At 45.4% G+C, this 23,798-nt stretch overlaps 1 protein-coding gene across 4 annotated transcripts in view; it reads left to right on the top strand.

The window, feature by feature from the left end:
- Nucleotides 1-23,798, top strand: part of ADAD1 (adenosine deaminase domain containing 1) — a 923,229-nt gene that overhangs the window by 558,539 nt on the left and 340,892 nt on the right. For all 4 annotated transcript variants that reach the window (XM_069242439.1, XM_069242435.1, XM_069242432.1 and 1 more), the window contains one exon: nt 13,016-13,245. In XM_069242439.1, coding sequence (XP_069098540.1) covers nt 13,016-13,245 — 230 coding nt within the window. The remainder of the gene's footprint in view (nt 1-13,015; nt 13,246-23,798) is intronic.

The following is a 23,798-nucleotide window of genomic DNA, read 5'->3' as shown; positions in this document are numbered from 1 at the left end:
CTACCTGCGTCCTTGGGGTGCAGACCAGTGGGGTTTTGTAGAGCACTAGGGGGGGTCCCAAACAGGCACACAAAATACACCCTCAGCGGCACAGGGGTGGCCGGGTGCAGTGTGTGAAGTAGGTGTTGGGTTTGTCGTTGAAAACAGTGGAGGGACTCGGGGGTCATTCTGGCGAAGCAGGCAGGGCACAGGGGGGCTTCTCGGGCCAGCCACTGACTGGGCTAGGATGAGGGCTGCCTGCTGGTCACTCCTGCGCTGGTAGGTGGTTCCTCTCGGTCCTGGGGGCTGCGTGTGTAGTGCTTGGTCCAGGCATCGGGTTCCTTTGTTACCAGGCAGTCGTGGTCAGGGGGAGCTTCTGGATCCTCTCTGCAGGCGGTGCTGTGGGGTGCAGGGACGTTGACTCAGGGTGTCCATGTCGTTGGAGTCTCCTGGGAGTCCTCTCTGCGGTGTTGGTTCTCCTGAACTAGAGCCAGGGGCGTCGGCTGCAGTGTGTGAAGATTCACGCTTCCAGAGTGAGGCGAAAGTCTCTTTAAAGTTGGTTTCTTGTTGCAGTTTTTGAACAGAGCCGCTGTTCTCAGGAGGTTCTTGGGCCTTTAGGTGCAGGTCAGTCCTCTGAGTCTTCAGAGGTCGCTGGTCCTGCTGGATGCGTTGCTGTGCAGGTTCTTTGAGTCTGGAGACAGGCCGATAGGGCTGCGGCAGGGTTCTGCAAATTCGGTCCTGGAGAGCCGGGTCCATGCCAGATTTTTAGCATATCCACATTTAGAAGAAAGATGTTTCAGAAATCTACATTTTTCTAAATGTGGACATGCTAAAAATCTGGCATGGACCCGGCTCTCCTGGACCGACTTTGCAGAACCCTGGGCTGGGGCCAAGTCATTTGTCGTCTCCGTCATCTCTGTGGGCTATCAGGTCAGCAGTCCTTCTTTCTTCAGGTTGCAGGAATCTGATTTCCTGGGTTCAGGGTTTCCCCTAAATACTCAATTTAGGGGTGTGTTTAGGTCTGTGGTGCAGTAGCCAATGGCTACTGTCCTGGAGGATGGCCACACACTCTTTGTGCCTCCTCACTGAGGGGAGGGGGGCACACCCCTATTCCTTTTGGAGGAATCCTCCAAAGCAAGATGGAGGATTTCTTAAGACAGGGGTCACCTCAGCTCAGGACACCTGAGGAGCTGTCCTGACTGGTGGGTGACTCCTCCTTGTTTTTCTCATGATCTCCTCCAGACTTGCCGCCAAAAGTGAGGGCTGTGTCCGGAAAGGGCAGGCATCTCCACTAGCTGGAGTGCCCTGATGTGCTGTAGCACCAGGCTTGAGCCTTTGAATCTCACTGCCGGGTGTTACAGTTCCTGCAGGGGGAGGTGAGAAGAACCTCCACCCTGTGCAGGCTTTGTTCCTGGCCACAGAGTGACAAAGGCACTCACCCCACGTGGCCAGAAACTCGTCTGGATGTGGCAGGCTGTCAGGAACTGGTCAGCCTAACACTAGCATTTGGACTGGTATACAGGGGGCATCTCTAAGATTCCCTCTGTGTGTATTTTTCATTAAATCCCACACTGGCATCAGTGTGGATTTATTGTGCTGAGAAGTTTGATACCAAACTTCCCAGATTTCAGTATAGTCATTATGGAACTATGGGGTTTGTATTAGACTCCCAGACCATATACTTTTTATGGCTACTCTGCACTTACAATGTCTAAGATTTGGCTTAGACAACATAGGGGCATATTGCTCATTCAACTATGCCCTCACCTGTAGAATAGTGCACCCTGCCTAATGGGTTTAAGGCCTGCTAGCAGGGTGACTTACCTATGCCACAGGCAGTGGGTTGTGGGCATGGCACTCTGAGGGGAGTACCATGACAACTTAGTCATTTTCGCCCCACCAGCACACACAAGCTGTGAGGCAGTGTTGTGCATGTGCTGAGTGAGGGATACCCAGGGTGGCATAATACATGCTGCAGCCCTTGAAGACCTTCCCTGGCCACAGGGCCCTTGGTACCAGGGGTACCATTTACGAGGGACCTATCTGTGTACCGGGCTGTGCCAATTGTGGAAATGAAGGTACAGTTCAGGGAAAGAACACTGGTGCTGGGGCCTGGTTAGCAGGGTCCCAGCACACTTTCAATCATAACTAGCATCAACAAAAGGCAAAACGTTAGGGTGGGGTAACCATGCCATGAGAGGCATTTTCCCACACTAACTCATTCACAATATTCTCATGGTGATACGGTTGATCCTTGGGATCCCTATGATCCGGATCCCATTCCCAGCAATGACCCAGACTTATACCCTTCTAAACCTTCTCCACCAGGTGACACTACTGCTTACATGCATGTTATTTCTTGGGCTGCAGCGTACTGCAGGGGTGTTTATGCACACTGAACCCTTAGAAGAGGATTTCTTTTTTAACACCTTATGCTCCACTCATTCAAGATATCAATGTGTCCCAGTGCTACCTTGCATGGTTAAGCATGCAGGTCAAATATTCAATGAGCCAGTCAAAGCTAGGGTTATAACACCACGCATTCACAAAACATATAAACCTGCACCTCCAGATCCTGATTATATTACCCAGCAAGTTCCTTCAGACTCAGTGGTAGTGAGTGCTGCCAGAAAGAGGGCTAATAGCCAGTCATCAGGGGATGCTCCTCCCCCTGACAAAGAAAGTAGAAAATTTGATGCTGCTCGCAAGAGGGTAGCAACATAAGCTGCTAAGCAATGGCGAGGTGCAAATTGGCAATCCTTGCTAGCAAGGTATGATAGAGCCCACTGGGACGAGATGCAGGAACTCCTACAACACCTGCCAAAAGAAAACCAAAAGAGAGCACAACAGGTTGTAGAAGAGGGTCAGGCCATAAGTAACAATCAAATACAGTCTGCCCTTGATGCTGTAGATACAGCAGCTAGAAGCATGAACACTGCCATCACTATATGCAGACATGCATGGCTACGTTCCTCTGTTTTCAAACCAGAAATACAGCAGGCAGTGCTGAATGTGCCTTTTAATGAAAAAAATAAACACCTGTTTGGCCCGGAGGTTGACACTGCCATAGAAAAACTCAGAAAAGACTCTGACGCGGCCAAAGCAATGGGAGCCTTATATACAACATCCTACAGAGGCTCCTTTTGTAGGCAACAATTTAGAGTAGGATTCAAGCCACAGTCCACAGAGGCTTTTACCTACGAGGCAGAGCAAGGGCAACAGCAACAGCAGTACCAGAGAGGGGGATTTAGAGGTTCTTATAGAGGCCAATACTTTAGAACCAGAGGCAAGTTCGAAGCCACAAAACAAGCCACTACCCCATCTAAACAGTGATTTATTTACCATCCGTCAACCCCACACATCTCCTGTGGGGGGCAGACTGCAGCAATTCCACTCCCAATGGCAAAATATTACCACAGATCAATGGGTATTGTCAATTATCCACAATGGCTATTGCCTAAAATGGACTTCTACCCCCCCCACCCCCCACCCCACCCAAACATTCCTTCATGTTATCACAAACTGTCCCCTGAACACAATGTTCTATTACAACAAGAAGTACAATAGCTACTACTAAAAAAGGCAATAGAATTGGTCCCACATTCTCAACAAGGAAACAGGAGTATACTGACTATACTACTTCATTCCCAAAAAGAATGGCACACTCAGGCCCATCCTAGATCTCAGATCACTAAATCTATATATCCTGTCATAACACTTTCACATGGTAACTCTGCAGGACGTCATTCCACTACTACAAAAACAAGATTACATGACTGCGTTAGACCTCAATGATGCGTATTTCCATATACCCATCCATCCAGCTCACAGAAAATACCTAAGGTTTGTGATAGCAGGAAACCATTATCAATTCAAAGTTCTACCATTCGACATAGCAGCTCCAAGGGTATTCACAAAATGTGTAGCGAAGACAACACATACATGTCTTTCCATAGCTAGACGATTGGCTAATAAAATCAAGCAATTTTATACAATGTCAAAAACACACTTGATACACAGTAGAGACCCTACATTAGTTAGGGTTCACTCTCAACTACCAAAAATCCCATCTTCAACCAGCACAGGTGCAGCCTTACCTAGGTGCTATTCTCAATACGCAAAAGCCTTAGCCTATCCAAATCCACAAAGGATACAAGCTTTTCAAAATTTCATACCACAAATGCAGCCAAATCAACAATACACTGTAAGATTTATTATGAAACTATTGGGAATGATGGCATCCTGCATAGCAATAGTACCCTATGCAAGACTAAACATGAGGACACTACAACAGTACCTCTCACAGCAATTGTCTCACGCATAGGGTCATTTGTAAGATCTTGTGTTAGACTGCCAAACGCATAAGTCCCTTCAATGGTGGAATCTCAGCAATTTAATGAAGGGGTGGTTATTTCAAGACCCTGTGCCTCAGACCACAATAACAACAGATGCATCAATGACAGGTTGGGGAGCTTATCTCAACAACCTTACCATTCAAGGGGAATGGGATTCAAAACCGCTAAATTATCACATAAACCATTTAGCATTACTAGCTGTGTTCCTTGCACTAAAAGCGTTTCAACCGCTTCTCAAACACAAGACTGTCTTGATAAAAACAGACAGTATGATGACCATGTATTACCTAAAGAAACAAGGCGGGACACATTCATCTCAACTGTCCCTTCTAGCCCAGACAATATGGAAACGGGCAATTCACAATCAAATTCATCTGCTACAAGAAAACATCCCAGGAATATAAAAATCAGCTAGCGGATCACCTAAGCAGAACACACCAACAGATACATGAATGAGAAATTCACTCTCAAGTACTTCATCAGTACTTTCAAAAGTGGGGGACACCAGAAATAGACCTATTCGCAATAAGAGAAAACGCAAAATGCCAAAACTTTGCATCCAGACACACACACCTTCTATCCAAGGGCAACTGGTCAGGGATATTTGCTTACTCTTTTCCCCCTCTCCTTCCATTTCTGGTCAACAAACTACGTCAGACTTCTCTCACCATGATACTCAAAGCCCCAACGTGGGCATGACAACATTGGTACACAACATTCCTAGACCTGTCAGTAGTACCTCACTACAAACTTCCAAACAGACCGGATTTGTTAACAGAAAACAAAGGACAAATCAGACATCCAAATCACAGTGCTCTCAACTAAGCAATTTGGGTCCTGAAGTCTTAGAATTTGGACACTTACAACTTCCATTATAATGCATGGAAGTTCTCAAACAAGTACGCAAGCCTACAACTAGGCAATGGTATTTGAACAAATGAAAACTATTTGTTTATTACTGTCAATCTAAAAATACTGACCCACTTACAGCATCAATACAAGATATTGTATGCTACTTACTTCATTTTCAGAAATCAAATTTAGCTTTCTCATCTATTAAAATACATCTTACTGCCATATCAGCATATTTGCAGACTGTACAACATACCTCACTCTTTAGAGTCCCAGTTATTAAACCATATTATTCCACCGAGAACACCACCTGTTCCTGCTTGGAATCTCAATATTGTAGTTAAAAGATTAATGGGCCCATCTTTTGAGCCCCTGCATTCCTGTGAGATTCAATTCTTAACCTGGAAAGTTGCTTTCTTAGTAGCTATTACTTCATTACGAAGAGTTAGTGAAAAACAAGCATTCACTCTTGAACAACCTTTTTTCCAAGTACACAAACATAAACTTGTACTTAGAACCAATCCAAAATTTCTGCCAAAGGTGGTATCACCTTTTCACATAAACCAAACAGTGGAGTTGCCAGTCTTCTTCCCACAGCCAGATTCAATTGCAGAAAGAGCCCTCCACACTCCTGACCTTAAAAGAGCTCTTATGTACTATGTGGATAGAAGAAAAGAATTCAGAAAAACAAAGCAGCTTTTCGTTGCTTTTCAACAACCGCATAAAGGGAATCCTATCTCCAAACAAGGATTAGCAAGATGGATTGTTAAATCTATACAAACATGTTACACCAAGGCAATAAGTCAACATTTAATCGCACCTAAAGCACATTCCACTAGGAAAAAAGGTGCATCTATGGCATTTGTAGGAAACATACCAATGGCAGACACATGCAGAGCTGCCACATGGTCTATGGCCTACACCACATACATTTACAAAGCATTACTGTGTAGATGTATTTTCAAAGCAAAAGGCCAGTGTTGGTCAAGCTGTCTTAAGAACATTATTTCAAACAACTCCAACTCCTACAGGCTAGCCACCGCATTTCTTGGGGAGAGTAACTGCTTTGTAGTCTATGCATAGCATGTGTATCTGCAGCTGCACATGCCATCGAACAGAAAATGTCACTTACCCAGTGTACATCTGTTCGTGGCATGTAGTGCTGCGGATTCACATGCACCCTCCCTCCTCCCCGGAAGCCTGTAGTCGTTGCAGTTTATATATTTTGTACATATGTATATACATTTAAATTTGCATGGGCATCTATTTTTACTTACTATTTATGTACAACTTTTATATTAGTACACTCTCACTCCTTCCGACACCCTTCTTGCGGGAAAACAATCAAACAACGGAGTTGATGCACATGCGCAGTATGGCAGAAAACGCTGCACTCCCGGAGGCTTATATATATATTCTTTGATGCTGTATGCTATTCCAGAGAGCCTTATGATTCAAGCTTCTACCAGCAAGGTGAGCCCCAACTCGTTCCCTACAACCCCCACTCCCTCCTGGACAGGGAATGAAAAAGAATTGTGGCATTCACAAAATGAATGTTCTCAATGGTAAGCCGGACATTGAGGTCGGTAAATGGAGTTTGCTTACTGGGCAAACTCGCAGCCGCTTTAATGTGACCTTAGCAACACTCACCCATCCTGTGGGTGGCCGGATTCAGCACTTTCTTCCAGAATTACAATACATCACACCTGACAGATGGGCCCACATGATGGTCCAGCAGGGCTGTCCTCAAATCTAAGCTTCCTTCCACATCAGACCTACTCTCAAAAGAGCACCTTTCCATCTTGCTGCAAAAAGTGAAGGCTATACTTTCTAAAGGAGCCATTCTGAGGGTTCTGGCCTCAGAAATAGGAATGGGCTGTTACTCCAGCTATTTCCTCATGCCAGAGGATGATGGAGTCTGTCCTATTTTGGATCTTCGTCAACTGAATGAATAACTTTGGAAGGACTGATTCAAAATGCTCACTCTAACCCAGGTTCTATCTGCACTGGATCTGAGTAACTGGATGGTGGCCTTGGAGCTGCAAGGCTGTTACTTTTATATACCCATCTTGCAGTCGTCCCAGAGTCATTACCTGCACGCCAGAGTGGGTCAGAAGCATTTTCAGTTTGCTGTGGTCCCCCTCAGCCTCCAACGCCCCTAGTATATTCACAAAAGCAGTGTCTATGGTAGCCGCCTCTCTAACAGTTACAGGTACCAATCTTTCCCTGCCTCAACAACTTTCTGTTGAAGGTGGGTTGGCCCCAGTCGGGGACCTCCTCCAAACAACGGCACATGTCTTGATCTTTGCCATACTTGATCGCTGTGCTGAAGTCGCACCCGATTCCTTTGCCAAGACTCTGACCTAGAAGCTGTTTTGGATATAGTACAGTTCATGGCCTTGCCTTTGTCACAAGTCCATGGCATTCAGACTTTGACTCTGATGTTTCAGCTTCTGTCCTCTGTGTGAGTGGTTTTAAGGTTATTTGCCTATTAGCCTTCCTCATCTTTCTTGTCACGTATGCTCTGCAGTCAAATCTGATGTTTCAGTGGGCCCAGCACCAAGAAAAGCTCTGATTCCATACTGGTTTTGGAGGAGACTGCACCAGGGTTTTGGACCCCCACCTCAGCACACATTACGATCATGTTGTCTACATCTGACAGACTCGTGTAGAGAGCGAGACAGTGCATGTGGCCACGACCACAGTGGACTCAATTTTATATCAGGCTTTCTCTGTATGGTACCGAAGATGGAGGCTTGGAAGGAGAGGAAGGCATAAAATGTATATTGCAAAGCTTCCCCCTACAATAATTCCTAGACCTCTCAGTAGATCAGACAGTGTAGTGTTAATGAAATTAGGAAAGGATATAGTGTCCCTTTGCAGCTAATAAGTTCCTTCTGCTCCTGGCCCATTGTTCCCTGGGAGAGGGAACCCCTCAATTGTTAAGTGGGGCAGCCTTACTTGCATTTGTGTTCCTGTTTTGGGTTGATTCTTAGAGGAGACTCCCAGATTCCCTTTGTCTTGCTGCTTACACTGGTCACAACGGCCTTGACTAAACCAGTGTGTGTATTTACCTGAACTGATCACTGAACTTGTCTGCAGCTTGGGTGTAAAAATTAGGCAGAGACTTTCAGTCAGTTTGACAAGATTGCCTTCACCAGACACTTGTGGTACCTCACCAGTGGCACCCAGGAGATTTCTTTGAGCTCCAGGGTTGGGGTATTTATTGATCACAATAGCCATTTGTCAGGTTTGGCTCCAGTAATGTGGGGAACACAACTGCTTGTGTGGAATCTGGGTTACAAGATTGGACTTGAGGTTCCAAACAGGAACGTCCCTATTTACTGCAAGCTCTGCAGCCACCCACTCACCTCCACAGGATATCGTCTGTACACAGCATGAACTCCGCCGGTTGGGCTGAGACCCTGACTGTAGTGTCCTCTCTTGGTGAGCCGTGCTGAGTGCACACCACTGGAATAGGGCAGCTTCCGCTTCTGTGCTGCACACAAGCAGCGTCGGAGAAAGGACTTCAAAACCTTCACAGTGTGATCCAAGAAAAGTACTGTGAGACTGTTCCATGAGGGGTGTGATGCGTCTACTCAAGTGGGAGCGAGCTGAAAGATTTATCTATGACTGAGAATAACAAGCACCTCACAATATCCCCTTCTTTGCCCTATAATACTCCACATGGAGAGAACAAGGGTCAGTGTACTGCACCAGAAAAGACATTGACAGAATGAGGTTGCTACTCCCATTAATACCAGTTAACCACCCTCTGCTAAATTATGTACAGTGATGCTTTCTCTTTATTGTATATAAGAGAATTTGTTTTCTTCATATCCAGCTACTGGCTGGGGAGTGATTTATTAGGCACCTGATTTTCGTCGCCTGTTGAGCCTCCATCCCCACACCACCTCTCTGATTAAGCCTTGCAATACAGGGTTTCGCTAACCTGAGCCAGGTGCAAAAAGGTGTACCTGGTGTTCAGTTCTGATAGATATTTCTAACTACGGATTACTCACCATTTAGAATATTCCATAGGTTTCAGTATCCTGAAGCTTTTACAGCTGTGCTGTTGCATGCTGCAGTTGGTGGTGTGGCTCTGCATTGGCCTTGTTCTTCCCCAGAAGTGACGGAGTGGACCCCGCATGTAAGTATTAGTTACTTTCTTTCTGTGCCTTCAACCTCTGATCTGAGGTGTCGCTCCTGTTGTTGTCGTCTGTTGAGAAGTTTTTTCCAAACTGAGTTCCAATGTGGAATGATGTCCCTACCGATAATTACAGGGTTCAGACCGTGACATGACTGTCCTAAACAGTTGTCAATGACACTTACACAAGGTTTTCCTCTGGTGTTTGGGCTTGGGGCACAACTCCAAATCATGTGAGGAATGTTCCCTCATGCACCTTAAGGCCATTTGAGGCTGTGAAGTGAAGCTATGCTTCGCCGACATCAGCATGCGTCTCGCTCCTACCCTAAATCGGGGGCTGTAGATCCATACCCTCTGTTTGATCCTGCGATAGGTTCTCTTCACGACTAAGTAGTCCAGTAAAACTAATTTTAAGCAGAAACATAGGAAGAAAAAGCAGGGGTCAATCCCATCCTGCTGCTCTCTATCCAAAGAGAAGTTGCAAGAGGCTTCATGGTACCGCTCTGCTCACGCTTTGGCAGTCACTCCCACAATTGATCCCAATGCTCCCTGAGATTCCTGAGCTAAACACATTGCCACAGATCAAAGCCTTTAAGTAGGCCATGCTGCGTATTTTCATCACACTTCTGGCTTGCTCTGGCGTCCCTTTGAGTCTCAAGGATCCTCAGTGGCCTCCAGTTAGGGTACAGCTACTGTGTCTGACTTTGGTACTGTCTGAGCCCATCAACCCTACTTGAGGTGGATCCTCTGCCAACTCAACCATAACCCTAAAATAGGGGTCATGCTGAGCTCCAAAGCACACGGTCCTCTGTTCAATCTGGTTCAGACAAAAACTTTCCCGCTACCAGAGAGCAATCATCCGTTGCTTCACCAGCTTTTTGGTTCCAATTCTGATGAGAGCGTACAGCCACTTTGAGATGACTTTGAAGATAATGGGAGTTATTTACACCCACATTATGAAGACAGTTTATACATTAATTTACAGGGGACCTGTGGTCCTGATACTTCCCTGATTTGGGGCTGGTACCCCCCACCGCCTTGGCAGTAGAAGAGGATGCTTCCTTTGCAGTAGTTATCAGATGGATTGCTAAGGTCCTGGCATTACCACTCCTTTCTACTGAGGTTGAAACAAATGGTCTTACCAAAATTCTTCAGCTGTGCCATCTTATGAGCCCTTACTGATGTTTAGTGACACCCTAACTGACACCTTTTTGGGCCCTTCGTCTGAATCTTGCTTTTTACCATCTCTGAACAGGCAGGTGGCTGGACACAGACATGCACTGGGTGACCCTTATTCTCTTACGCAGCATCCTGCGCCTGAAAGTTTGGTGGTCCAACTTCCACTAGCAAAGTGAATCCCAATGGGTTTACTAAACTCTCTAATCAGAGTTTAAAAGGATTGAGGCATTCATGAAACAAGTGTTCTATTAGGCCAGCCTAGCCTTGGGATCAGTTAATGCCAGTGGCCAACTGGGCTGTTATATGCATGGCCACAGGGACCTGGCCATTGAGATCTTGGTGGTGGTCCTGGACGAGTTTAGTGAAGGTCTTTGGCTTTAACCATTTAGGAAAGTCGGGACACAGCCAAATATATAATTCAGGCTGGCCTGGACACTACCAGTAGTTTGAGGCAATCATTCAACACTAGTGTGGTGCTTTGTCGCCACACTTGGATGAGATCCTTCTGGTAGACCACCGTTTTGGCGAAAAAGGGAGTTCTGCCCTGAATTGCTGTTAGGAAAGCTGAGTTACAGTGTGCTGTTTGGGGCTTTTGACTCATGTCAGACATTCCTCAGCCCTTCAGGGGCTGCTCCAGATGTCTGGTGTGTAGACAGAGCCAAGCCCCTCATCACTGCAATCACCTCAGCCCTTGCATGGTTGGGGATGAAGGCCAGGCAGACAGTGGGCAGGTCACCAGGGACACTGATCTTTCCTGTTCCCCTCCTCTGAGGCATCCACCTCCAAGTAATTTTAGTTTGCCCTTAGCAGACCACTAGGCACTAGAAATGTTTATAGCAGTAGTTTTGTGGGGTGGGGCATGGCCCTATTGATGAGGGCCTGTGCTCCCCCTGTCCAGGGCCCAGTTAATCTCCCCCCACCCCCCCCTTGCATGAAGATGGGGGAGGTAAGCCCACTAGATACTAAGTTATTTTTTTTCATGGCAGTATTCTTTGGTGGGGGACGCAGCACCAATGGCATGAGTCTGTGCCCCTCCCCTTTCCCCAGGACTCCCAATCTGCCCAGCCCATAGGCATGAAACTGACATCACCAGGGATGTGTGTTTATATGTAATTCTTTTTTTTTTTTTTTAAGGGGGAGGGTAATCTGCCCCAATAACATGGGCCTGTGCCCACCCAGGGCCAGTTAGTTTTTCTGTGGTTGTCCCAGGTGGGTTGGGGTTGCTGAAAGCTTACTAAACACCAGTTTTTATTTTTTTATTTTTTATGGCAGCATTTTTTGCTGGGGGAAGCGTCCTCAGTGGTTTGAGCCTGTGCTCCCCCTGCCCCAGGACCAATTATTCTTTCTGAGGACCAACAATCCCATGTCCAAAACGCAACTTGGAAAAATTGAGAATTTTGGTAGCTGCAGTACTTGTGTTCGGGCTGGATAGCTATCTTGGGAAACCTACCAAACCCAGACATTTCTGAAAACTAGACACACTGGGGAGTCCGCAGGGAACATCTGTTTTGGTAGTTCTGTCCTTCAGAACTTCCTAGTATGATCTTTGTTCGAAGACCCACCTCCGGGGGTGGTATCACTTGGGTATCTATTCCAAGGTAAGGAATCTTCAACTAGAAGTCTCTATCAGATGGACAAGTTTCTTACCTTTGGTAATGAATTATCTGGTAGAGACATATTGTAGTTGCAAATTCCTTCCCGGCCCACCCATCCTCCCCGCTCAGCAAACTGATATCTAGGGATAGGGACTCCCTTTCGGGCCCTAGTTCTGGTGCACTAATCTGTGTTCTTCATGGCTCTGCTTCTGGCTTGGAAAGTTGAGAAAAGAATCTGATGTCAGCATGGTAGGGTGGCGCCTATATATGACCGCGACGTCATCATGGTGACTGGACATGATGCCAACGACACATGTGGAGTCAACCAACGCCACCTGATGCACGCACGGGTATTGCTTGAAGAAAAATCTCCAGATCCAGTCTAACGCCTTGGGGAAATTCTAAGGTAACGAATCTGCCAATAGAACATGTCTCTTCCAGATAATTTGTTATCAAAGGTAAGTAACTTGTTCTTTAATTATATGGCTTGGGAGAAATAATCCTTTTTCACTTCTGGTGCAGGATGTGGATTTAATTGTGTCAAACCTGCTTGAAAAATGTTATCATGTAGCGCCTGATGTCTGTCTTGCTGTTGCGGAGACCCAATATAACAATACCTAAACATATCTGGTGAGATGGAAGGCAAAGTTGACCATGCTGGGATTTAAACCTGTTCCCATCAGGTCAGGCCTGATGTCACTGAGCTATAAGTGAGTATAGATCCATAGCGATCCCTAGACCTCGACATTTACAGACCGTAGTGACTACAAGCAAGGAATATGAAAATTATGTTCTCTGAAATGTTACATCTGTCTTTGATCCGGAATATAGCCCTCATTTATGGCGACATTAAGTGGTTTGTTTCCCTTTTTGCATTTTAATAAGATGATTCTTGATCTTTATTATAGACGCCTCAATCCACACTCCCTTGCTGCACATGAAGCTAATCATGAACTAAGCCTCCATATCTCCAGAGAAGGAAAAAATTATCCATCTGTATTTTGTTCAGGGGAAGTTACGAGTAATGTGAGCAGCATGTCTTCTTGTGACAAACTGGTAAGATGGGAGGTCCTTGGACTCCAAGGAGCACTTCTGAGCCATTTTATTCAGCCAATCTATATCAGCAGCATACTTATTGGTAAGTCTATTTTAATGTGCGTCTTTAACAATTGATGTTTAATGTTTGTATGTAAAATGTTTTAAATGTAAGGACCTCATTAAGTATATTCCAGTCCACAGCATAATATTTTAGAAAAAGCAAAAATAACACTTTGGGTGCCTAAGAGAGACTTCAAAGCACAGTTTCAGATGATACTTGAGAACCCATATTGTTAAAATGTCACCTGTTTACTTAATGTATGCATGTTCCCTCTGTCTTAATCATCTCTTTAACTCTCTCTCACGGTCCAAAACTCCTTCACACTTTCTTCATTGCTTTTGGACATGGCGTGCATTCATGGTTTTTTATCTTGCTCTGCTGGGTGCACACGTGGACCTTTTGCCGCAGGTGTATGTCATATTGTCTCAAGACTTACACAACTCTTAATAGGTTGCCTATTACATTCAGTCTGTGGTACTTGTGGCACGGTTTGTCTTGGAGGAACATACTGTTTGTGTCGCTTGTCAAAGGTTCCTCAGATACCATAGCATACTTGGCCCTTTTTAGTTCTCACCTACATTTGGCTAACAGACCTTTTGTATCCAATATGGACATAGAGTAAGCTTTGTGTTCACCCCTTGCTCACGATTACATGGCTTTCTCGTCTTATTTCCTTGTACCAGATTCAATTGTTATCCTCTTTATTCTTAAGTTAGCACCTCCAATGGACTATTTTGGTCTCAGTGTTTTGATTTGGAGAGTTTTAGCCTTAGACCGCGTTTGCAAATGTACTATCTGTTGGCCCCACCCCCTTTCAGTTCCTCATTTAAGTGAAAGTGCTTTCTTTATTTTCCTCCCCCATTTTTTATTTATTATTCATATTCCTTTCTTTCTGTGCGGACACAGCAGCTGCACACTGCTGCTTGGTCGCTGGCATTGGCCAGTGGGCCTTCCCCTGTGCACTTATTTCACCCCCAACCCCACCCCCATCTACCTTCTCTTCCCACCTCTTTTTTTTTTGGGGGGGGAGGGGGTTATTTTCTAAATATTTTTGAGTGTACCCAACAGCAGCACACTTCTACTGGCCCTCTTGCTTGTCCCCTATTTTTATGGCATCTGACCCATACTTACATTTTTTGGTACGAAATTACCATCTGGGATCTTGGACCAGTAAATTATTGATAAAGTATGATGACTGGCATGTATACATGTGCACATATGGCAACCACCTTTTGATGATTTTTCTTAAAGCAAAAGTAAAATCATTTAAATGTGGCAAGCATCTTCACGGGCTCTGTGTAGGGTAAAATGAGTATTGCAGTCCCAGTAGGTTTCATGGGTGTGACCAGTTGTTGGCTTTTGCAATGCTGGTTACTAAAGCCCAGCGTGTAAACACCTCCATGACTTTCATGTCTTATTTGATTAAAGATTCACTTAAGGCTTGATTTATCAGCTTAACCACATTGGGTCACATTTTCTCTAATGCTTCAGAACTCATGCATTCCTTCAGGTGAGATCTATTGAACAGATTGCCTGCCTGTCAGACCTGACCCAGTCGGACGGTACTCCATCACCTTCTCAAGTGGAGAAAGAGGCGTGTACACAGACACATACAGCTGTAGGTATATATATATATATATATATATATATATATACACATATATATATATGTGTGTGTGTGTATATATATATGTTCGATGGCATGTGTAGCTGCAGATACACATGCTGTGCACTGTTCCTGCCATCTAGTGTTAGGCTCAGAGTGTTACAAGTTGTTTTTCTTCAAAGAAGTCTTTTCGAGTCACGGGACCGAGTGACTCCTCCCTTTCGGCTCTATTGCGCATGGGCATTGAGTCCATCTTAGATTGTTTTCTTTCCTCCATCGGGTTCGGACGTGTTCCTCTTTGCTCCGTGATTGGAATTGGGAAAGTATTCAAATCATCGAAAAACCGTCGGTATTGTTGCGTTGGGGAAAGATCTTCTATCGATACATTGGCACCGATGAGACAACCGCTTCAGTGGCCCTTTGGGGCTTTCGCACCCAGCCGAGGCCTGGTCGGCCCGACCACACCCATCGTTGAAGCCTCATGGACCAGACCCCCTTCCTTTTCTGTCCGACGTGCCACGCTAAGTATCCATACACAGACCAGCATCGAGTCTGTAATCTGTGTCTGTCACCGGAGCACAGAGAGGATACTTGCGAGGCCTGCAATGCCTTTCAGTTGAAAAAGACCTTAAGAGATCGGAGGGCGAGACGCATACAGATAGCGTCGAAACCTTCGCAACACCTCGACGTCGAAGAGGAGGAGGCGGCTATCTCCATCCAGGGATCGCAATCGGACGACTCTGATGGAGACCGACCGCGGGCCAAAAAGTGAGTACGCCTGCCCCAAACCAACCCCAAAGTCAGCCGGAAAAAACGAAAGGCCTCGGGACGCCACTGCCTGAAGGCCATGGCTCGACCCATAAAAAAAGCGGTGACCAAGCAACACCTTTGGCACCGAAGAAGGCCAAAATCGTGCCGAAGTCTTCCGACTCGAGCTGAGAAACCGGTGTCGAAAAACACCGACATCGCCTTGTCGAAGCCACTAAGCCTCGAAAGAGCCTTTCAGAGCCGAGGTTAACCATCACCATGGGCATTTCGGTGCCTAGAAAACCGGCTTCGGAGCCGAAAAAGACCTCTTAAACAGATGAACATGGGTTCTCCAAACAACTGAAGGAGAGGCACAGATTTGAAGAGGAGCTGGACATTGAAGAGTTTGACCAAGCTCAAGCAAGAATACAGATCCATAAGGATACTGGAAAGATTCAAACTGCCCCTCCTCTCAAATTTAAGAGAAAGTTAGCTTTTCAACCACAGACTGAGACTGATCACCCAAGAGCTAAACTGGCAAGAGAGAAATCACCACCTCGACATTTTTCTCCAGACATATCGCTACCACATTTGCCACAAAGGACAGGGGTCACCAATTGGCACGCCCAATGCACAGTCACCCACACATACTGTGCAAACACAGGATGATGTAGATCCATGGGACCTCTATGATCCCCCCTGTCTCGGACAATAGCCCTGAGCGCTACCCCCTCAAAACCATCTCCACCAGAGGATAGCACCTCCTATACCCAAGTCTTGGCCAGGGCTGCGACATTCGCAGGCCCTCCTCGCCCGTTACAACCGAGTTCACTGGGATGAAATGAGTGACATCATTCAGCATCTACCTGAAGAGTATCAGAAACGTGCTCAACAAGTAGTAGAGGAAGGGCAAGCCATCTCCAACAATCAGATTTGTTCGGCACTGGACTCCGCTGATACTGCCGCAAGAACTGTAAACACAGCAGTCACAATCAGGAGACATGCTTGGTTACGAAGCTCAGGATTCAAACCTGAAATACAGCAGGCAGTATTAAACATGCCGTTTAATCAGCAGCACCTGTTTGGGCCGGAAGTGGACACAGCCATCGAAAAGATGAAGAAAGACACCGACACGGCCAAAGCCATGGGCACGCTCTACTCTTCCCACTATAGAGGGACATTTAGAAAACCAGAGTTTAGGGGAGGTTTTAGACAGCAACCTTCAGAGGCATCCACCTCTCAAGCAAAACCCACCTACCAGTCCCAATACCAGAGAGGGAGGTTTTGCGGATCATTCAGGGGACAATTCCCAAGATCAAGGGGAAAGTTTCAGCCTACCAAGCAGGCCCCCAGCAACAAACAGTGACTCCAATGTCACAATTCCCCAACACACATCACCAGTAGGGGGAAGATTAACACTTTACCACAAACATTGGTCAGACATAACCACGGACACATGGGTTCTATCAATTATCCAACATGGTTACTGCATAGCGTTCACACATTTCCCTCCAGATGTTCCCCCAAAAGCGCACAAACTGTCGGTACAACATCTAGAACTATTACAAATTGAGGTACAAGCACTATTAACAAACAGGCCATAGAACTAGTACCTCACCACCAAAAAGGAACAGGGGTTTATTCTTTATATTTCCTTATTCCCAAAAAAGACAAAACACTAAGGCCAATTTTAGATTTCAGGACATTAAACCTCTTCATCAAATCAGAACATTTCCACATGGTCACACTACAAGATGTAGTTTCTTTACTGAAACATGGGGAATACATGGCAACACTGGATCTAAAAGATGCGTATTTCCATATACCCATTTATCCATCTCACAGAAAATACCTCAGATTTGTCATACAGGGCAAACATTATCAATTCAAGGTACTCCCCTTCGGGATAACAGAACCCAGAATATTTACAAAATGCCTCGCTGTAGTAGTAGCTCATGTAAGGAGACATCACATGCACGTATTCCCATATATCGACGATTGGCTAATAAAAGACAACACTCAACACCAGTGTCAAAATCACACACAGTATGTAATAGATACCCTACACAGACTAGGCTTCTCTATAAATTACCAAAAATCTCATTTGCAACCATCCCAACTACAACAATACTTGGGAGCAACACTCAACACACACAAAGCAATTGCCACTCCAAGCCCACAGAGAGTTCAATCATTTCAAACTATGGTGTCAAACATACAACTAAATCACCAGTACACAGTCAGATTTGTCATGAAGCTCCTAGGCATGATGGCATCATGCATCGCTATTGTCCCAAACGCACGGTTACACATGCGGCCTTTACAGCAGTGCCTTGCAAAACAATGGACGCAGGCACAGGGTCAACTTCAGGATCTAGTGTTCATAGACCGCCAAACACACTTTTCGCTTCAATGGTGGAACGCTGTAAATTTAAACAAAGGGTGGCCATTTCAAGACCCGGTGCTTCACGTCATTCTCACAAAAGATGCTTCGATGATTGCGTGGGGAGTACACCTCAACAATCACAATATACAAGGACAACGGGACAATCAACAAAAAGAACTACACATAAATCACTTAAAACTGCTTGCGGTCTCCCTAGCACTAAAAGCCTTTCAACCCCTTCTAGTCCACAAACACATTCTTGTCAAGACAGCCAATATGACAACAATGTACTATCTAAACAAACAAGGGGGGACACACTCGTCACAACTATGCCTCCTAGCACAAAAAATTTGGCATTGGCAATTCACAACATTCACCTGATAGCGCAATATATACCAGGCATTCACAATCAGTTAGCCGACAATCTCAGTTGAGATCACCAGCAAACTCACGAGTGGGAAATACATCCAGAGATTCTACAAGAATACTTTTACCGCTGGGGAACACCAGACATAGATCTGTTCTTAACAAAACACAAAATGCTAACACTTCGCATCCATGTACACACACCCTCAGTCCAAGGGCAATGCTCTATGGATCATTTGGTCAGGGATATTTGCTTACGCTTTTCCCCCTCTCCCACTCATTCCTTTCTTAGTCAACAAACTGAGTCAAAACAAACTCAAACTAATACTCATAGCACCAACGTGGGCCCACCAACCGTGGTACACCACACTGTTGGACTTCTTAGTAGTACCTCACATCAAACTCCCAAACAGACCAGATCTGTTAACACAACACAAACAACAGATCAGACACCCGAATCCAGCATTGCTCAACCTAGCAATCTGGCTATCTAAACCTTTCAAATGTGTGTATGGAAGTCATTAAACAGGCAAGAAAACTGATGACAAGGCATTGTTATGCTAATAAATGGAAAAGGTTTGTTTTCTACTGCCAAGCAAACCAAATCACACAGTTAGATGCCTCCATACAAAACATTGTGAGTTATTTACTACACCTACAAAAAGCAAATCTCGCTTCTTCTTCCATCAAAATTCATCTCACTGCAATCTCTGCTTACCTGCAGATTAAACATACAAAGTAACTTTTTAGAATCCCAGTTATTAAAGCCTTTATGGAAGGACTAAAAAGGATCGTACCTCCAAGAACCCCACCAGTCCCCTCGTGTAATCTTAATATTGTACTTACATGACTTATGGGCCCACATTTTGAACCCAGGCATTCTTGCCAAATCCAATTCTTAACTTGGAAGGTAGCATTTCTAATAGACATCACTTCACTACGAAGAGTTAGCGAAATACAGGCGTTCACTGTCGAAGAACCATTTATACAAGTATACAAACATAAAGTGGTTCTCCGCACAAATCCAAAATTTCTGCCAAAAGTAATTTCACTGTTTCATCTAAACAAAACTGTAGCAGAAAGAGCACTGCATACATTAGACATAAAAAGAGCACTAATGTATTACATAGACAGAACAAAACCATTTAGTAAAACTAAGCAATTGTTTGTTGCTTTCCAAAAAACCCATGCTGGTAACCCTATATCCAAACAGGGCATAGCCAGATGGATAGTCAAATGCATACAAACCTGTTACCTCAAAGCTAAAAGAGTTACCCATTACACCAAAGGCACACTCCACTAGAAAGAAAGGAGCAACAAGGGCCTTTCTAGGTAACATACCAATGATAGAGATTTGTAAGGCAGCCACTTGGTCTACACCTCATACGTTAACCAAACACGACTGTGTAGATGTGTTGGCAACACAACAAGCCAGAGTAGGACAGGCTGTACTAAACATTATTTCAAACAACTTCAACTCCTACAGGCTGACTACCGCTTTGGGGATGATTACTGCTTTGTAGTCTATGCACAGCATGTGTATCTGCAGCTACACATGCCATTGAATGGAAAATGTCACTTACCCAGTGTACATCTGTTCGTGGCATGTTCCGCTGCAGATTCACATGTGCCCTCCCATGTCCCCGGGAGCCTGTAGCCATTTAAGTTGCAATTAAAAATTGTATCGATGTAAATAAACATTCCTTTAGCACAAACTATGTACATACATATTGTAGGAAGTTGGCTCTGTATGCACTATTTCAAAGTAAGAAATAGCATGCACAGAGTCCAAGGGTTCCCCTTAGAGGTAAGATAGTGGCAAAAAGAGATAGTTCTAATGCTCTATTTTGTGGTAGTGTGGTCGAGCAGTAGGCTTATCAGAGGGTAGTGTTAAGCATTTCTTGTATACACACAGGCAATAAATGAGGAACACACACTCAAAAGACAATTCCAGGCCATTAGGTTTTTATATAGAAAAATATATTTTCTTAGTTTATTTTAAGAACTACAGGTTCAAGAATTACAAACAATACTTTAAATGAAAGGTATTTCACTGAGGTATCTTAGGAACTTTGAATCAACACAATATCATGTACAGTTTTAGCAAAAATGGCAATAAGCTATTTTAAAACTAGACACAGTGCAATTTTCAACAGTTCCTGGGGGAAGTAAGTATTGGTTAGTTTTGCAGGTAAGTAAAACACCTACAGGGTTCAAAGTTGGGTCCAAGGTAGCCCACCGTTGGGGGTTCAGGGCAACCCCAAAGTTACCACACCAGCAGCTCAGGGCCAGTCAGGTGCAGAGGTCAAAGTGGTGCCCAAAACGCATAGGCTTCAATGGAAATAGGGGTGCCCCGGTTCCAGTCTGTCAGTAGGTAAGTACCCGCGACTTCGAAGGGCAGACAGGGGGGTTTTGTAGGGCACGGGGGACACAAATCAGCACAGAAAGTACACCCTCAGCGGCACAGGGGCGGCCGGGTGCAGAGTGCAAACAGGCATCGGGTTCACAATAGGTTTCAATGGGAGACCCAGGGGTAGGGAGAGGGCCACCTGGGGGTCGCTTCCACACTGGAGGTCGGATCCTTCAGGTCCTGGGGGCTGCGGGTGCACTGTGTTTCCCAGGCGTCGGGTTCTTTGAAGCAGGCAGTCGGGTCAAGGGGAGCCTCTGGATTCCCTCTGCAGGCGTCTCTGTGGGGGTTCAGGGGGGTCAACTCTGGCTACTCACGGGCTTGCAGTCGCCCTGTAGTGTTAGTTTTCCGCAGGTCGAGCCGGGGGCGTCGGGTGCAGAGTGCAAAGTCTCACGCTTCCGGCGGGAGAGGTGTGGTCTTTAAAAGTTGCTTCTTTGTTGCAAAGTTGCAGTCTTTGTGGAACAGAGCCGATGTTTCTAAAAGTTAGTCACCTCAGGACACCTTAGGGGTTGTCCTGACTGGCCAGTGACTCCTCCTTGTTTTTCTCATTATCTCGTCCAGCATTGCCGCCAAAAGTGGGGCCGTGGCCGGAGGGGGCGGGCATTTCCACTAGCTGGGATGCCCTGTGGCGCTGTAACAAAAGGGGTGAGCCTTTGAGGCTCACCGCCAGGTGTTACAGTTCCTACAGGGGGAGGTGAGAAGCACCTCCACCCAGTACAGGCTTTGTTACTAGCCACAGAGTGACAAAGGCACTCTCCCCATGTGGTCAGCAACATGTGTGGTGTGTGGCAGGCTGGCAGAAACTGGTCAGCCCACACTGGAAGTCGGGTATGTTTTCAGGGGGCATCTCTAAGATGCCCTCTGGGTGTATTTCACAATAAAATGTACACTGACATCAGTGTGCATTTGTTGTGCTCAGAAGTTTGATACCAAACTTCCCAGTTTTCAGTGTAGCCATTACGGTGCAGACCATATGCTCTTATGGCTACCCTGCACTTACAATGCTTAGACACTGTAGGGGCATAGTGCTCATACACCTATGCCCTCACCTGTGGTATAGTGCACCCTGCCTTAGTGCTGTAAGGCCTGCTAGAGGGGTGACTTACCTATGCCATAGGCAGTGTGAGGTTGGCATGGCACTCTGAGGGGAGTGCCATGTCGACTTAGTCATTTTCTCCCCACCAGCACACAAGCTGGCAGGCAGTGTGTATGTGCTGAGTGAGGGGTCCCCAGGGTGACATAAGACGTGCTGCAGCCCTTAGAGACCTTCCCTGGCATCAGGGCCCTTGGTACCAGGGGTACCAGTTACAAGGGACTTACCTGGTTGCCAGGGTGTGCTAATTATGGAGACAAAGGTACAGTTTTAGGGAAAGAACACTGGTGCTGGGGCCTGGTTAGCAGGCCTCCGCACACTTTCAAATCATAACGTGGCATCAGCAAAGGCAAAAAGTCAGGGGGTAACCATGCCAAGGAGGCATTTCCTTACACATATCTATTCTATTGCATGGACATCTTTAGTATTCTCATTCTACCACTCCTACGTCACCCTATGCGGGAAAACAATCTAAGATGGAGTCGATGCCCATGCGCAATGGAGCCGAAAGGGAGCAGTCACTCGGTCCTGTGACTCGAAAAGACTTCTTCGAAGAAAAACAACTTGTAACACTCCGAGCCCAACACTAGATGGCAGGAACAGTGCACAGCATGTGAATCTGCAGCGGAACATGCCACGAACAGATGTACACTGGGTAAGTGACATTTTCCATATATATATATATATATATATACACACACACTCACAACCTTGCTTAAAACATTGTCTAAGGGAAACATGTTCCACACCTGAACGGGGTTCATTAAGGTTTGAAAGAAGTTGAAATTAGGAGAAACAACTGCTAATGGAAAAGATCGAGTTGTTGTTTTTTCCTTCTAAGGAGTAACTTCACATATTCCTTTTCAGTCAGATTTGTGCAAGGGTCTGTTTAAATTGTGACTTGCACGACAATGAGTGGAAAACGTTGTTAAAAAAAGTAACTTTTCATACTTGACTTTCTTTTAAACAAAACACTGATGTAAAAACATTTAGTTCTTAAACTTGATTCTTCAAAGTTCAGATTTTTTAAGTGTAAGAAGTTACTTTACCAGGTCAGTGTTGCCACTGTGATTGATCCTCATGCTTCGGCTAGTGATGTAGGAAAGATCTCTGGCAGTGCCTCTGCCTTGGCACCTTCAGCGCTAGGGTCCTTTATTTGGTTCTCTTGGATGTACAGGAGTCCTAAATGGTGAGGATGAGAAGAAAGGGGCTGGCGATTTGACTCGCACTATAATAATAATGGAATGAAAGTGGTCTTGATGCCTCCGCAGAAACTGAATTGGGTTCCCCATTCGACTCAGCCAAAGAGGAATATGCCTCTTTTGTGGAGGTAGAGGTTTTAGAATTGCAGCTGCCTACTGTAGAAATCAAAGCTAATTTTCTGATTGAAATCTTGCAACCTTGCTGTTCCCTGAAGGGCACTACTAAAGGCTCAAAAGATGAAGTCTTGACACATATTTAGTGTGGTTTGGGTAAAGCCCTGGTCTGTCACTGGTTCGTTTCCCCTCCATTTCTGGTTCCACAAATGTTCTTTGGCTGGCCCAGCCTTTTTGACTACACACCCTTCACCAGAAAGCCTTGTAGTACAGACTTCGACTAGCCTAGTGAATTTTGAATGTCTTCTGCTTCTCCTGATAGCGAATCTACATAAATGTGCTTGGCAAGAGGGTCCTCCACCAGTTTATATTTATGCTCTTGAAATGCATTCTGACTGCTAAGCAGATACACCCATGCCCTCTGGGAGATGGCAAATGAGATCTTGCTTACACTCCGAGAGGAGTTTCAGAATACTTTTTCCTAGACTTTCCATAATGGGCATGATTCCACAAAGCAAGTTGCACGTGCTAGACTGGACATCAGCCTTTATATGCTGTTATTGGAGCTAGCATGGTTATTTTTCACACATCATTGCTGCCACAGACGCCTTCAGAAATGTTAAATTGTCGCTCATAGACAAGCTTTTTGATGGCTCCAGTCTGTTTGGAGA

This window comes from Pleurodeles waltl, chromosome 1_2 (genome assembly GCF_031143425.1).
Source record: "Pleurodeles waltl isolate 20211129_DDA chromosome 1_2, aPleWal1.hap1.20221129, whole genome shotgun sequence".
In the NCBI taxonomy this organism is placed as follows: domain Eukaryota; kingdom Metazoa; phylum Chordata; class Amphibia; order Caudata; family Salamandridae; genus Pleurodeles; species Pleurodeles waltl.
This window is presented reverse-complemented; position numbering and strand designations above follow the sequence as displayed.